Below are 13,795 nucleotides of genomic sequence, written 5' to 3' on the forward strand. Positions count from 1 at the left end.
TAGTGATTCATTGCTACTATACGACCTAGTTACATTCTAGGAAACAAAGGAAAAAATGGAAATTTCAGACTTCTACATTTCTATCAGCAACACTTGATAAAATTTTTGATATTTTCAAGTCGATGATACTGTGAAATTACTTTTTCATTGTTTTATATTTTATTTTAAATTTCACTGTTTCATAAAAATATCATTTATATATTACCCAAAAGAGAAAAAACCAATCCTTTTAATTCAAAGAAAACCTTTCTCTGTAGCATTAACATAATTCCATCTGTCTTTTAGTGTAGATACAGAAGGAAACTTAAAATACTGTGTATTCTTTAAGCATTTTTTCTATGTTCCCGGTTATATTTGTAGTTCTTCATTTACTCTTTCTAAATTGGAGCATATAAATAAAATCCTCCAGAACGCAGGCTGCACCTTCAGTTAATTGACTTTGACAATATGTTAGGTATGATCCAGTAAAATGCATAACATAATTTTAATGTACCTGAAGTCTTGGGTGAGCATAGAATTCATTTAAAAAGTCCATAAGTAAATCAATCTTCAGTGAACTGACACATAGAACAACATGCTTCTCAGTTTGAGCTCTATGTCGACTATAGTTTCCACCTGACTTTTGTCTCTCCATCCACAAATAGGCCAGCTGTTCGAACTGCAATGCATTTTCCACATATGAATGAAAAACACTAGGCATGAAAATAAAAACCAATGCAATACATCCATTGTTTATTACATATACTCAATTTCTTAGATGGAACTCATTGAGATTCAAATTATCCACATTCCCTTCAATAACAGACTTTTCATGTGATTGCTGCAGAGGTCGCTAATGCTTCTTGGGGGTTTCAGGTCTCTATAGAAACATATTAATATGAATTTCCTATTATATCATAACAGCACTAAAAGGTTTGTGCCTCTGCTTTACGCCCAGGAAAGCAGGCAGCCATGATGTGCCATGCGCTGCATCAAAGAGAAAAACCTCAATGGCATTTCTTCTACATTTTTCTACCAAGTTCAGCACACATCTCATGCAATGAGAGATACCCAACACACACGGCCACATTCTAGTTGCATAGCAGCAGTTGGTATGTAAGGGAAGTAGATGGAATAGAGGAGGGATGTCAGGAAGGAATACACGCATGGTTGAACAGGAGTGGGAAGATCTTCTTCATACCTACATAAAGTATACTTAGATAAACTGTGGCCAAGGGTTTGTAATGGAAGATACAAATTTGATTTGTATTTGCCATATCTTATTTCTAACCTGCTCACCCACAGGCACCCAAAAGCTCACTGTAAGAACGAGTTGGAGATTGCATCTACTCATCTTTAGTCTCCTTTTATACCTCTGTCCCTTTGCGACCACCTTATCCACTCCCAAAACGTTGCATAACATTTATGTATCATCTTCAGATTTTGTTTTAGTTGACCAATAAATGCGATCCATTTTTACTTACTAAAATGTTCAGCTTTTATATTATTTCAAGAATCAAAAGAAATCAAACCTTCATAAGTTTATTTCCTTGGTCTATCATTCTATAATTACAACTAAATCCTATGATCTTATAATTAACAAGTTAAATACCCTCTATATAAAAGAAACATCTTCAAGAACTGGAATGAGATGTGAGCTTTATCACTCGTGAATAGGGGTAAAAAATCAGTTTCTAATATAATGTGAGAAGGAATTTCCTGAGGCCATTTTAATTAATTGACTAGATACAATAATAACATGTGCTAATAGATTAATAAACCGCCCACATTTCATTCTAAGCATGGAAGATTTCATTTTATAAGGCTTAATACATTTCTATAAAACTTAACCTGGCTGTGTTTACCTGTATGGGTAGAACCACAAGAGCAACACAGATCATGGCAACAACAAAAAGCTTAGAGGACCAGGTTTCAGGCGTGACATCCCCAAAGCCCACAGTAGAAAATGTCACGATGCAGAAATAAAGGGAGTCAAAGAGATTCAGCTTCTTTCCTATCCGTTCGAGATGTTGGATTCCACAAATGCTAAGGAAACAAATGTGCATTAAAATTAAAACTTAAAAAAAAATTAAATTAAATTAAATTAAATTAAGACTTTTAAACTGGGCACATTATTTCTTATTATTCTTTTGAAAGCCAAAGCACATTACATAAAGCACATTCAGTGAGTTGGAATCTTATATTGTACAATATATTTTTTCTCATGAAAACATAATTTTTAAGTTTTTACCTAATTAACCAAATATAATATTATTTTTATTAATAATCAAAAGTTGTAGCCAAAATATCACAGAGTATACCTGAGTAGAATGTAAAAGGAATAGACTGAATTTCATGGCTGACTTACACAGACATTTTGAATGCATGCCAGGGAACATAGAGACAGAAATTGCTAAATTTATTCCCTGTAAAAGAGTGATAGTCTTTTTTTTTTTACAGGAAGCTATCTTATTGTATAATATGTGTGTATATTGTGTGTGTGTGTGTGTGTGTGTGTGTGTGTGTTTCATGTATACATGAAAGGTTTGAGGATTTAACAGGTGTCAACTCACTCTCAAGAGATCACCATCTATACAAAGCTAAGTCAGAGATTAGCATAGAAATTGTTACAAGATGTCCCCAAAGTAAAATGGTTAAAATAGCACTAAAAATAGCCCAACTACAGGCTAAAAAAATAATAATACTAAAAATAAAAATAAATAAACAAAAGGCATGGTGACACTATGAAATAAACATATATATTGTACATTTTTGGAGATATAAGTCATATCTCTCATAAATCATATCTGTAACATAAATCAGTGTATGATGGCATATGATTCAGCAAGGGGGAAAAAACAAGTATTGATGTATGTTACAATATGGATAAATCGCAAAAACATGCTGAGTGAAAGAAGACAGATGTACAAGACTACAGACTTTATGATACTGTTAATACAAAATGCCCAGAAAAGAGAAACAGAGCAGACCAGTGACTGCCTGGGGCTGATGGTGGGAATAGAGTAATAGAAAATGTTCTACAACGGGAATGTGGTGATGATTGCAGAACTCTGTAAATGCATTTAAAATGGTTGGTATTTACATTTAAAATGAGTGCACTATAAGGCATGTAAATTATTCCTCTACAAATCTGTCCAAAACAATCTGTGTTTACTTTTGGACACTCATTCCAACCCCTATGCACAACGAGCGGACATAGCGTGATTTTGGTGACCATGAATAAATAGTACTCATTGTTTAAATTCAAGAAACTCCTTTTCTGTCCTTTTAAGATAATTTTCTTATTTATTTAAGTTACATACAAAACATGTTTAATTATCTTAAATATTTTTTTGTTGTTTTATTTTTCTAAGGCAGAGAATACGCAGGTGGATAGTTAGGTAGTTGGGTAAACACACAAGTAGTTAAATCAAGGGACAGAAGAGAAATCCTAGAGTACTTGATATCATTTTACTGCTGAAGCAGAAACTGTTCTTTTCTTCTTTTCCTTTTTTTAAAAAATATTTTCATTTATTTTTGAGAGAGGAGTGAGACTGAGCGGGGGAGGGGCAGAAAGAGAGGGAAACAGGATCCTAAGCGGGCTCTGCACTGACAGCAGAGAGCCCAATGCAGGATTTGAACTCACGAACCATGAGATCATGACCTGAGCCAAAGTCAGACGCTTAACCTACTGAGCCACCCAGGTGCCCCTTCTTTTTTTTTTTTTTTTTTCTTTTTTTAACTCCAGGTTTTCAGAATGTAAAAATTGCCCTTGTTCTATGCTTAGGAATTTTCTGTGAGCTGCCTGCCAGGTCACATGAGTTCATTTGTATCAGGTTATTTGCTCAGCTGCCCCTATGCAGTATAATAGTCAAACTAATTATAATACTATTCAGATAAAATCTTACCATAACCAAAGAGAACAACTGTTTGATAACAAACATTTTTGTGGATTAGGTTTTTTATTTTATTTACAATAATATATATTTGAAAATGTAAACAATTTATGCTTATCTTTTATACTACAGTAGAAAATAAAAGTGAAGATAAATTATACATCTTTAAAAATTCAAATGTGAAGGCTTACTATATTTTGCATAACTACACATTAAATGTCAATCCCTGCTTATAGATAAAAATGTCCATTTTGTAATTCAAACATTATCTTCCCCTAAACTACTAGAAAAGTCCCCTACTCTTACTTCCTGCTCTTCAGTTTGCTCTCATATTTAATATGACCTATTCATAAGGGCCATATTCACATTCTTAAACAAAGCTTACATACACATATGCCAATCTCAGGTTCAAAACAGCCGTTGGATTCTTACTGTTTAACAACACTCTTTAATTCATGGTGTGATAGATTATTATGATAGATGCCAGTAAATCAAGTGTTCCTATGTTCATACCCCTTTGCAGTGTGGTATTGCTGTACTTCCCATCAAAAGCGAAAACTAGTTCTCCACGTCCTTACATTTTAATGGCCTAATAACTTGTTTTGACCAACAGAATACTATAGAAGTGATGCTGTGTGGGTCATGGAGTGTGGATCTTAGAAGATCCTGAAGCTCTTGTTCTCACCATCTTAGAAGACGGAGACTACAATTCTATGAAGCAGACTGGTACAATCTACTGAAGGCTTACAGGTCATGTGGAAAAAACCAAAATGTCCCAGCTGACAGCCAGCACCAACTGCTAGACATGAGAGTAGGGCCACCTTGGATGCTCCAACTCCTGTCAGGCCATCACATGACTGAAGCCAAGAGTACTGAAGGTGAGATCAGGAGAAACACTGCCTAGTTACCAGCCACAGAATTGTGAGAGACAACAAACTGTGCTGTTTTAAGGCACTCCCCTTTAGGTGACTTGTTATTTGGTAATAGATATGTGATACATACAGAATTAACTAGACTCCAGCATCTGGATCTAATCTGTGTTTTCTCAAACTTTATCTCCCTTTCACTTACTATTTACATCGTATACCTATCATAGTATATAATCCTTACCCTCTATTTCTACTTTTGCCTAATCCATTCCCTTCAACTGAGAGCCCTCTTCCTGCAACACCTACTACGATTCCTATTTTTTGAACCCTAGCTCAAAAATGAAGCTCCCTCATAGACTTTATTGAATCTCAATTTCAAGAAATTCCACAAGTTCCTGCTGAATTCTGAGAGCGAATGAGTTCATGTCTTATACAAATACCAATTTTTAGAGTTTAATACTTATTATCCCAACTCAACTATTATTTACCCTACTGACACTATTTAAACCGTATATTTTTATTTCCTAGAGCACTGAGCACAAAGTGCTTGGTAGTCACTGATTAACTAACTGCTAAATGAACCAAAAACACCTGGTTAAACCACACTCAGATAATATATGCAAACTCCAAAAAGTATTTCATTCATGCGTTTCAGTTTTTTATCACTGAATAACAAATTGCCCAAAACTCAGTGGCTTAGAACAGTAAAAATTTATCATTTCACATGATTCTGTGTTACATGGGAAGTTTCTCTGGTTTTCTTAGGCTCGCTCACGTGGCTCATTGGACTAGAAGTCTGGCTAGAAGGAAAGGTCCAAGATGGCCTCAATCCTGTGCGAAATGGCCAGTGTTCGTCGTTGTCTGTCTGCCTGGCTTGGTTTTTCTCCATGTGACCACTTATCCTCAAATAGACTAAACCATCTTCCTTACTGTCTCAGGGCAATAAGGGCAACTGAAACTCCTCTTAAGAACCTAGCTTTATCTGCCCCATTCTGTTTGCCAAACCAAGTCACAAGATCAGCTCACATTGGAGGGGTGTGGAAATAGATGCCACCCCCTCATGAGAGGAGCTACAGAATTTTGTAACCATGAACTTTTGTTTTTCAGTTCACCAAACTGTACAAGTGATAAAATTTATCACATCCTATATAAATCATAATAAATTTTATTGAATGCATCATCTTACAGTCTAAGATATTTAATTGCTTTGACATAACTGTAGTTAATCAATACTTGCAATCATTTCTTATAATCCTTATGTAAAATGCCATTTTACTTGACCTAGATAAATTATATGAACCTTTCACATATTTATCAATTTCACATTTAAGATTCAAGACTTGATATTCCTTAATACTCACTAAAGCAACATGAAAATGAAGACTCCCACACCAGCTGTTACATGTCTGATATTATTACATAAAAACAAAAATCAACTTTTTTAAGAACTATTAAGGTAAATATACTGAATTACTTTTAGAGTTTCTCTTTGATTTTGAATAGGCCCACCAACTGGTTTCATTTAGAGTTTCATTTACAGGGTCACTGCTTATGTCCATGGATAACAATGTCATTACATTTTAAAAAATGGTGATATTAATATATTATCTTCTAAGTCAATTATTATTTTTGTAATAAATAAATGAATTTACTTTCTTCTTCCCATAAGAAAATAAGGCATAGCATATTTAAATATCTAGCCCAAGAGCACAGTAATCCTTTTCAGTTATAGATCTAATCTGTTCCCTCTGTTCCTAACTCTCAATGCCCTTTTATCTTATTCAGGATAAAATCCAAAAGCCCCTGGCTCTTCTCAGATCTTATCTTCTAAAGACCATCCCTCACTCACTGCCCTCCAACCACACCAGCCTCACTGCTATTCCTGAAACATAAAGTAGCACCCAAATCTTCTTTAAACATCCTCCTTTTATTTCTAATATTTCTAACGTCCAAACTGAATCCAAAAACTCCTCTCTAAATTTGCTCTTAACAAATTCTTCAAATCCAGTGTTGGCAAACCCAGCTCTCTTGTTGATAGTGTCAAAATCCTAGAGTCATCCTTGACTTCTCTCTTTCTTTTACAAATCACATCCAAACCCTTATCAAACCCTACTGTTTCAAGCTTCAAAATATAACCAGAACCCACTATCACTACTCACCATGCTACTGCAATATTTCATGCCATCATCTTCTCTGCCCTGCACTACGTGAACACTCCCATCCTTCTCCTAGAAACCTATCACCATCGTGCCAGAGTTATCCTATGAAAACATAGGTCAGATCATGCTATTCCCCTACTGAAAACCCTAAGAGGGCTCCCAATTTCATTTGACTAAAAGCTAATGTTCTTAGATTTGTTTATAACACACTAACCAATCTGACCCTTCCCTATGCCTTTCAGACTTATTTTCTACTCATATCCCTGTGTTTCACTCTACCCAGCTACACTGGCATTCCTGCTCTCTGATCAACATAAGAGGCATGTTCCTTGTCATGGACCACTCTCTCTGTCTAGAATCCTATTGCGCCAGATTTTGTCATCACTAATTACTAATTCCTCACATCTTCCAAGTCTTTACTTCTATACTGACTATCATATATACTCTTAATCTTTCTTATCCTGCTCAAATAAAAAAAAAAAAAAAGAAAAAGTTGGGGGAGGAGCCAAGATGGCAGAACAACAAGGAAGTTTTTTGTGTGTCTCACATCCATTAAATACAGCCAGACCAACATTAAACAATCCTGCACACCTAGAAAACTGATCTGAGGATTAACACAACAATCTGCACAGCCTGAACCAAAGAATTCAGCAGGAATTCGCCCCCAAAAGAAACAGCAGGAAGAAACGATAGCCAGGGACGTAACCAACACAGATACAAGCAACATGTCTGAACCAGAATTTAGAATCACAATAATAAGAATACTAGCTGGAGTCAAAAATAGATTAGAGTCCCTTTCTGTGGAGGTAAAAGAAATAAAAGCTAGTCAGGATGAAGTAAAAAATGCTATAACTGAGCTACAATCTTGAATGGATACCGCCACGGCAAGGATGGACAAGGGAGAACATAGAATCAGTGATATAGAGGACAAACTTATGGAGAATGATGAAGCAGAAAACAAGAGGGAGATTAAGTCAAAAGCACATGATTTCAGAATTAGAGAAATCAGTGACTCATTAAAAAGGGACAACATCAGAATCATAGGGGTCCCAGAAAGAGAGAAATAGGGGTAGAAGGGTTATGTGAGCAAATCATAGTGGAAAACTTTCCTAACCTGGGGAGAGACACAGACATCAAAATCCAGGAAGCACAGAGGACCCCCATTAGATTCAACAAAAACCGACCAACAACAAGGCATATCAGAGTCAAATTCACAAAATACTCAGGCAAGGAGAGAATCATGAAAGCAGCAAGGGAAAAAAAGTCCTTAACCTACAAGGGAAGACAGATCAGGTTTGCAGCAGACCTATCCACAGAAACTTGGCAGGCCAGAAAGGAGTGGCAGAATATATTCAATGTGCTGAATAAGAAAAATATGCAGCCAAGAAATCTTTATCCAGCAAGCCTGTCATTCAAAATAGAAGGAGAGATAAAAAGTTTCCCAGACAAACAAAAATTAAAGGAGTTTGTGACTACTAAACCAGCCCTGCAAGAAATTTTAAGGTGGACTCTCTAAGGGGAGAAAAGATGACAAATAAATAAATAAATAAATAAATAAATAAATAAATAACAAAAGCGACAAAGATTAGAAAGGACCAGAGAACACCACCAGAAACTCCAAGTCTTCAAGAAACATAATGGTAATAAATTCCTATCTATCAGTACTCACTCTAAACGTCAATGGACTCAGTGCTCCAATCAAAAGTCAGAAATGGTAACAGAATGGATAAGAAAACAAGATCCATCTATATACTGTTTACAAGAGACCCACTTTAGACCTAAAGACACCTTCAGGTTGAAAATAAGGGGATGGAGAACCATCTATCATGCTAATGGTCAACAAAAGAAAGCCAGAGTAGCCATACTTATATCAGACAATCTAGACTTTAAATAAAGAATGTAACAAGAGGTGAAGAAAGGGCATTATATCATAATTAAGGGGTCTATCCACCAAGAAGACCTAACAACATTTATGCACCGAACGTGATAGCCATCAAATATATAAATCAATTCATCACAAACATAAAGAAACTCATTAATAATAATACCATAATAGTAGGAGCCTTCAACACCCCACTCATAGCAATGGAGAAATCATGTAATAAAAAAATCAAAAAGGAAACAATAGGTTTGAATGACACACTGAACAAGATAGACTTAACAGATATCTTCAGAAAATTTCATCTTAAAGCAGCTGAATATACATTCTTGTCTAGTGCACGTGGAATGTTTTCCAGGACAGACCACATACTGGGACACAAATCATGCCTCAGCAAGTACAAAAAGATTGAGATCATACCATGCATATTTTCAGACCACAACACTATGAAACTTGAAATCACCACAAGAAAAAATTTGGAAAGGTAACAAATACATGGAGACTAAAGAACATCCTACTAAAGAATGAATGGGCCAAACAAGAAGTTAAAGAAGAAATTAAAAAGTATATGGAAGCCAATGAAAATGATAACCCCACAACCAAAAACCTCTGGAACGCGGCAAAGCTGGTCATAAAAGCAAAGTATATAACAATCCAGACCTTCCCAAAGAAGGAAGAAAGGTTAGGTACAACCTAACCTTACGCCTTAAACAGCTGGAAAAAGAACAGCAAATAAAACCGAAAACCAGCAGAAGACAGGAAATGATAAAGATTAGAGCAGAAGTTAATGCTATCAAAACCAAAAAAAACAGTAGAACAGATCAATGAAAACAGAAGCTGGTTCTTTGAAAGAATTCAAAATTGATAAACCACTAGCCAGTTTGATAAAGAAGAAAAAGGAAAGGAACCAAATAAATAAAATCAAGAATGAAAGAGGAGAGATCATAACCAACACAGCAGAAATAAAAACAATAATAAGAGAATATTATGAGCAATTATATGCCAATAAAATGGCAATCTGGAAGAAATAGACAAATTCCTAGAAACATATACACTACCAAAACGGAAACAGGAAGAAACAGAAAATTTGAACAGACCCATAACCAGTAAGGAAATCGAATTAGTAATCAAAAATCTGCCAAAAAACAAGAGTCCAGGGCCAGACAGCTTTCCAGCGGAATTCTACCAAACATTTAAGGAAGAGTTAACACCTATTCTCATGAAGCTGTTCCAAAAAATAGAAATGGAAGGAAAACTTCCAAACTCTTTCTATGAAGCCAGCATTACCTTGATTCCAAAACCAGACAGAGACCCCACTAAAAAGCAGAAGCTATAGAACAATTTCCCTGATGAACATGAATGCAAAAATTCTCAACAAGATATTAGCCAACTGGCTCCAACAATACATTTAAAAAATTATTCACCATGACCAAGTGGGATTTATACCTGGGATGCAGAACTGGTTCAATATCCGCAAGACAATTAACGTGATTCATCACATCAATAAAAGAAAGGACGAGAATCATATGATCCTCTCAATAGATGCGGAGAAAACATTTGACAAAATACAGCATCCTTTCTTCTTAAAAACCCTCCAGAAAGTAGGGATAGAAGGAGCATACTTCGAGATCATAAAAGCCATATATGAATGACCCAACGCTAATATCATCCTCAGTGAGGAAAAACTGACAGCTTTCCCCCTTATGTCAGGAACAAGACAGGGATGTCCACTCTCGCCACTGTTTGGAAGTCTTAGCCTCTGCAATCAGACAACACAAAGAAAGCAAAGGCATCCAAATCGCCCAGGAAGAGGTCAAACTTTCACTCTTTGCAGATGACATGATACTCTATATGGAAAACCCAAAGGATTCCACCAAAAAACTGCTAGAATTGATTCATGAATTCAGCAAAGTTGCAGGATATAAAATCAATGCACAGAAATCGGTTGCATTCCCATACACCAACAAAGAAGCAACAGAAAGAGAAATCAAGGAATCCATCCCATTTACAATTGCACCAAAAACCATAAAATACCTAGGAATAAATCTAACCAAAGAGGTGAAAAATCTATACACTGAAAACTATAGAAATCTTGTGAAAGAAATTGAAGACGACACACAAAAAAAGGAAAAATATTCCATGCTCCTGGATAGGAAGAACAAATATTGTTAAAATGTTGATACTGCCCAAAGCAATCTACATATTCAATGCAATCCCTATCAAAACAACACCAGCATTCTTCACAGAGCTAGAACAAATAATCCTAAAATTTGTATGGAACCAGAAAAGACCCCAAATAGCCAAAGCAATCTTGAAAAAGAAAACCAAAGCAGGACACATCACAATCCCAGACTTCAAGCTGTACTACAAAGCTGAAATCATCAAGACAGTATGGTACTGGCACAAGAACAGACACTCAGATCAATGGAACAGAATACAGAAACCAGAAATGGACCCACAACCGTATGGCCAACTATTCTTTGACAAAGCAGGAAAGAATAACCAATGGAATAAAGACAGTCTCTTCAGCAAGTGGTGCTGGGAAAACTGGACAGACACATGCAGAACAATGAACCTGGACCACTTTTTTACACCATACATAAAAAGAAACTCAAAATGGATGAAAGACCTCAATGTAAGACAGGAAGCCATCAAAATCCTCAAGGAGAAAGCAAGCAAAAACCTCTTTGATCTTGGCAGCAGCAACTTCTTACTCAACATGTCTCCGGAGGCAAGGGAAACAAAAGCAAAAATGAACTACTGGGACCTCATCAAAATAAAAACCTTCCGCACAGGAAGGAAACAATCAGCAAAACTAAAAGGCAACCGAAAGAACAGGAGAAGATATTTGCAAACGACATATCAGATAAAGGGTTAGTATCCAAAATCTATAAAGAACTTATCAAACTCAACACCCAAAAAACAAATAATGCAGTGAAGAAATGGGCAAAAGACATGAATAGACACTTCAAAGAAGTCATCCAGATGGCCAACCGACACAGGAAAAAATGCCCAACATTACTCATCATCCGGGAAATACAAATCAAAACTACAATGAGACACCACCTTACACCTGTCAGATGGCTAACATTAACAACTCAGGCAACAACAGATGTTGGCGAGGATGTGGACAAAGAGGATATCTCTTGCATTGTTGGTGGGAATGGAAGCTGGTGCAGCTACTCCGGAAAACAGTACGGAGGTTCTTCAAAAAACTAAAAATAGAACTCTCCTATGACCCAGCAATTGCACTACTAGGCATTTATCCACAGGATACAGGTGTGCTGTTTTGAAGGGACACATGCACCCCCATATTCATAGCAGGACTATCAACAATAGCCAAAGTATGAAAAAGCCCAAATATCCACTGATGGAGAACGGATAAAGAAGATGTGGTCTTTTTTATATATATAATGGAGTATTACTCAGCAACCAAAAAGAATGAAATCTTGCCATTTGCAACTATGTAATGGAACTGGAGGGTATTATTCTAAGTGAAATTAGTCAGAGAAAGACAAATATCAAATGACTCCACTTATATGAGGACTTCAAGAGACAAAACAGATGAACATAAGGGAAGGGAAACAAAAATGATATGAAAACAGGGAGGGGGACAAAACAGAAGAGACTCATAAATATGGAGAACAAACAGAGGGTTATTGGAAGGGGTGTGGGAGGGGGGATAGGCTAAATGAGGAAGGGGCATTAAGGAATGTACTCCGGAAATTATTGTTGCACGATATGCTAACTAATTTGGACGTAAATTTAAAAAATAATAAAATAAAAAAACTCAAAAAAAGAAAAAGTTTTAATCATTTGTTGGGTTTGGTGTCCACTATCTATAATCCTCTATATGAATGGAGGCCATGTGCTTTCTTTATCCATGTTGTCTGAGCACCTAAAATCTTGCTAAGCACATAATAACGTTCATGGACCTCTACTGCCATTTTTAATCACCAAGCCTTTTAACCTCTTCAGATATAAACTAAATACAATTTATTAATTTTTAAAAAGCATCCAAAATCTTTATATGGCCACTGACTTAACTGTGGAATCTAATATAAGTGGCAAGAGTAAATACTTCTTTGTCAAGGGAGGCAAATGCAATATTCCATAAATCTATGGACTTTCCCACCACCTTTTAATCAATATCACTTGAAATATTCCAGTTCTATAAACAAGAGAATTGGGTTTTACTCTCCCTAGTAATTAGTATTAGTAACTCCAGCATTTGTTTCAGTTAGTAGTACTACTTAAATAATATGATAAATGAAGAATTGGAAATTTGAAATTTGGAAATTGACTTGTATTTATAAAACTTATATTTATTCTCATTACATTCTAAACCCTCTATGTCACTAACATGTTTAAAACTATCTGAGTTATTGAATTATTTGCTACATTTAACTATTTCCTAATCAAAGACTTTACCCAAAATCACACTCTTGCCACTGTTCATGAATATTACATACTTTAATACTAAACTCAACCATGTTAGTTATAGAACTTTTCATAATATGGAAAGTGTCTAGCTTATGATTTATGAAAGAAACTACTCTCGATATTAGAGAGAAATCAGCCTAAAATAACTATACATTCTAGACTCCAATATCACTGTCACGTTAACTTTTGAAACTACTTCCTTTTTGCTCTCTTGTATTTATTTAGAAGAATCATGTTACTTGAAGGGTAGAAACAGTTTAAAGGGAATTTTGCAGAAATTGGCACAAGCTTAACAAATTCTAAAGAAAGAACATTCACACTATTTAAGCAAAAAGGAAAAAAAAAGAAAAAAGGCTCTCAAACCTCCTCACCGAATCATAAAAATTAGATTTAAAAAGTATTTTGAAAAGTATCGTTCCGCGTTATAATTTTATAAAAGTAAAAACTAAGATGTGGAGTAGTTTAATATCAGGCAGAAACTGGACTATTCTCATCATATTATTTGGCTATAGCATCATTTCCTGATACCAGTTATGGAGTATCTATATGGAACATGTGGAAAATGTTAAG

At 35.4% G+C, this 13,795-nt stretch overlaps 1 protein-coding gene across 12 annotated transcripts in view; it reads right to left on the bottom strand.

Annotated features, from left to right (window-relative positions):
• KCNT2 (potassium sodium-activated channel subfamily T member 2) overlaps window positions 1-13,795 on the bottom strand; it is a 363,773-nt gene that overhangs the window by 191,999 nt on the left and 157,979 nt on the right. For all 12 annotated transcript variants that reach the window (XR_006706948.1, XR_006706947.1, XM_045456156.1 and 9 more), the window contains 2 exons: window positions 1,845-2,025; window positions 494-658 (listed from right to left, as the gene is read on the bottom strand). Coding sequence is in view for 10 of the 12 variants with exons in the window: in XM_045456156.1 (XP_045312112.1) it covers window positions 494-658; window positions 1,845-2,025 (346 nt within the window). In the remaining 2 variants the exon portion in view is untranslated. The remainder of the gene's footprint in view (window positions 1-493; window positions 659-1,844; window positions 2,026-13,795) is intronic.

The sequence above is a fragment of the Leopardus geoffroyi genome, chromosome C3 (genome assembly GCF_018350155.1).
Source record: "Leopardus geoffroyi isolate Oge1 chromosome C3, O.geoffroyi_Oge1_pat1.0, whole genome shotgun sequence".
Taxonomy (NCBI): Eukaryota; Metazoa; Chordata; class Mammalia; order Carnivora; family Felidae; genus Leopardus; species Leopardus geoffroyi.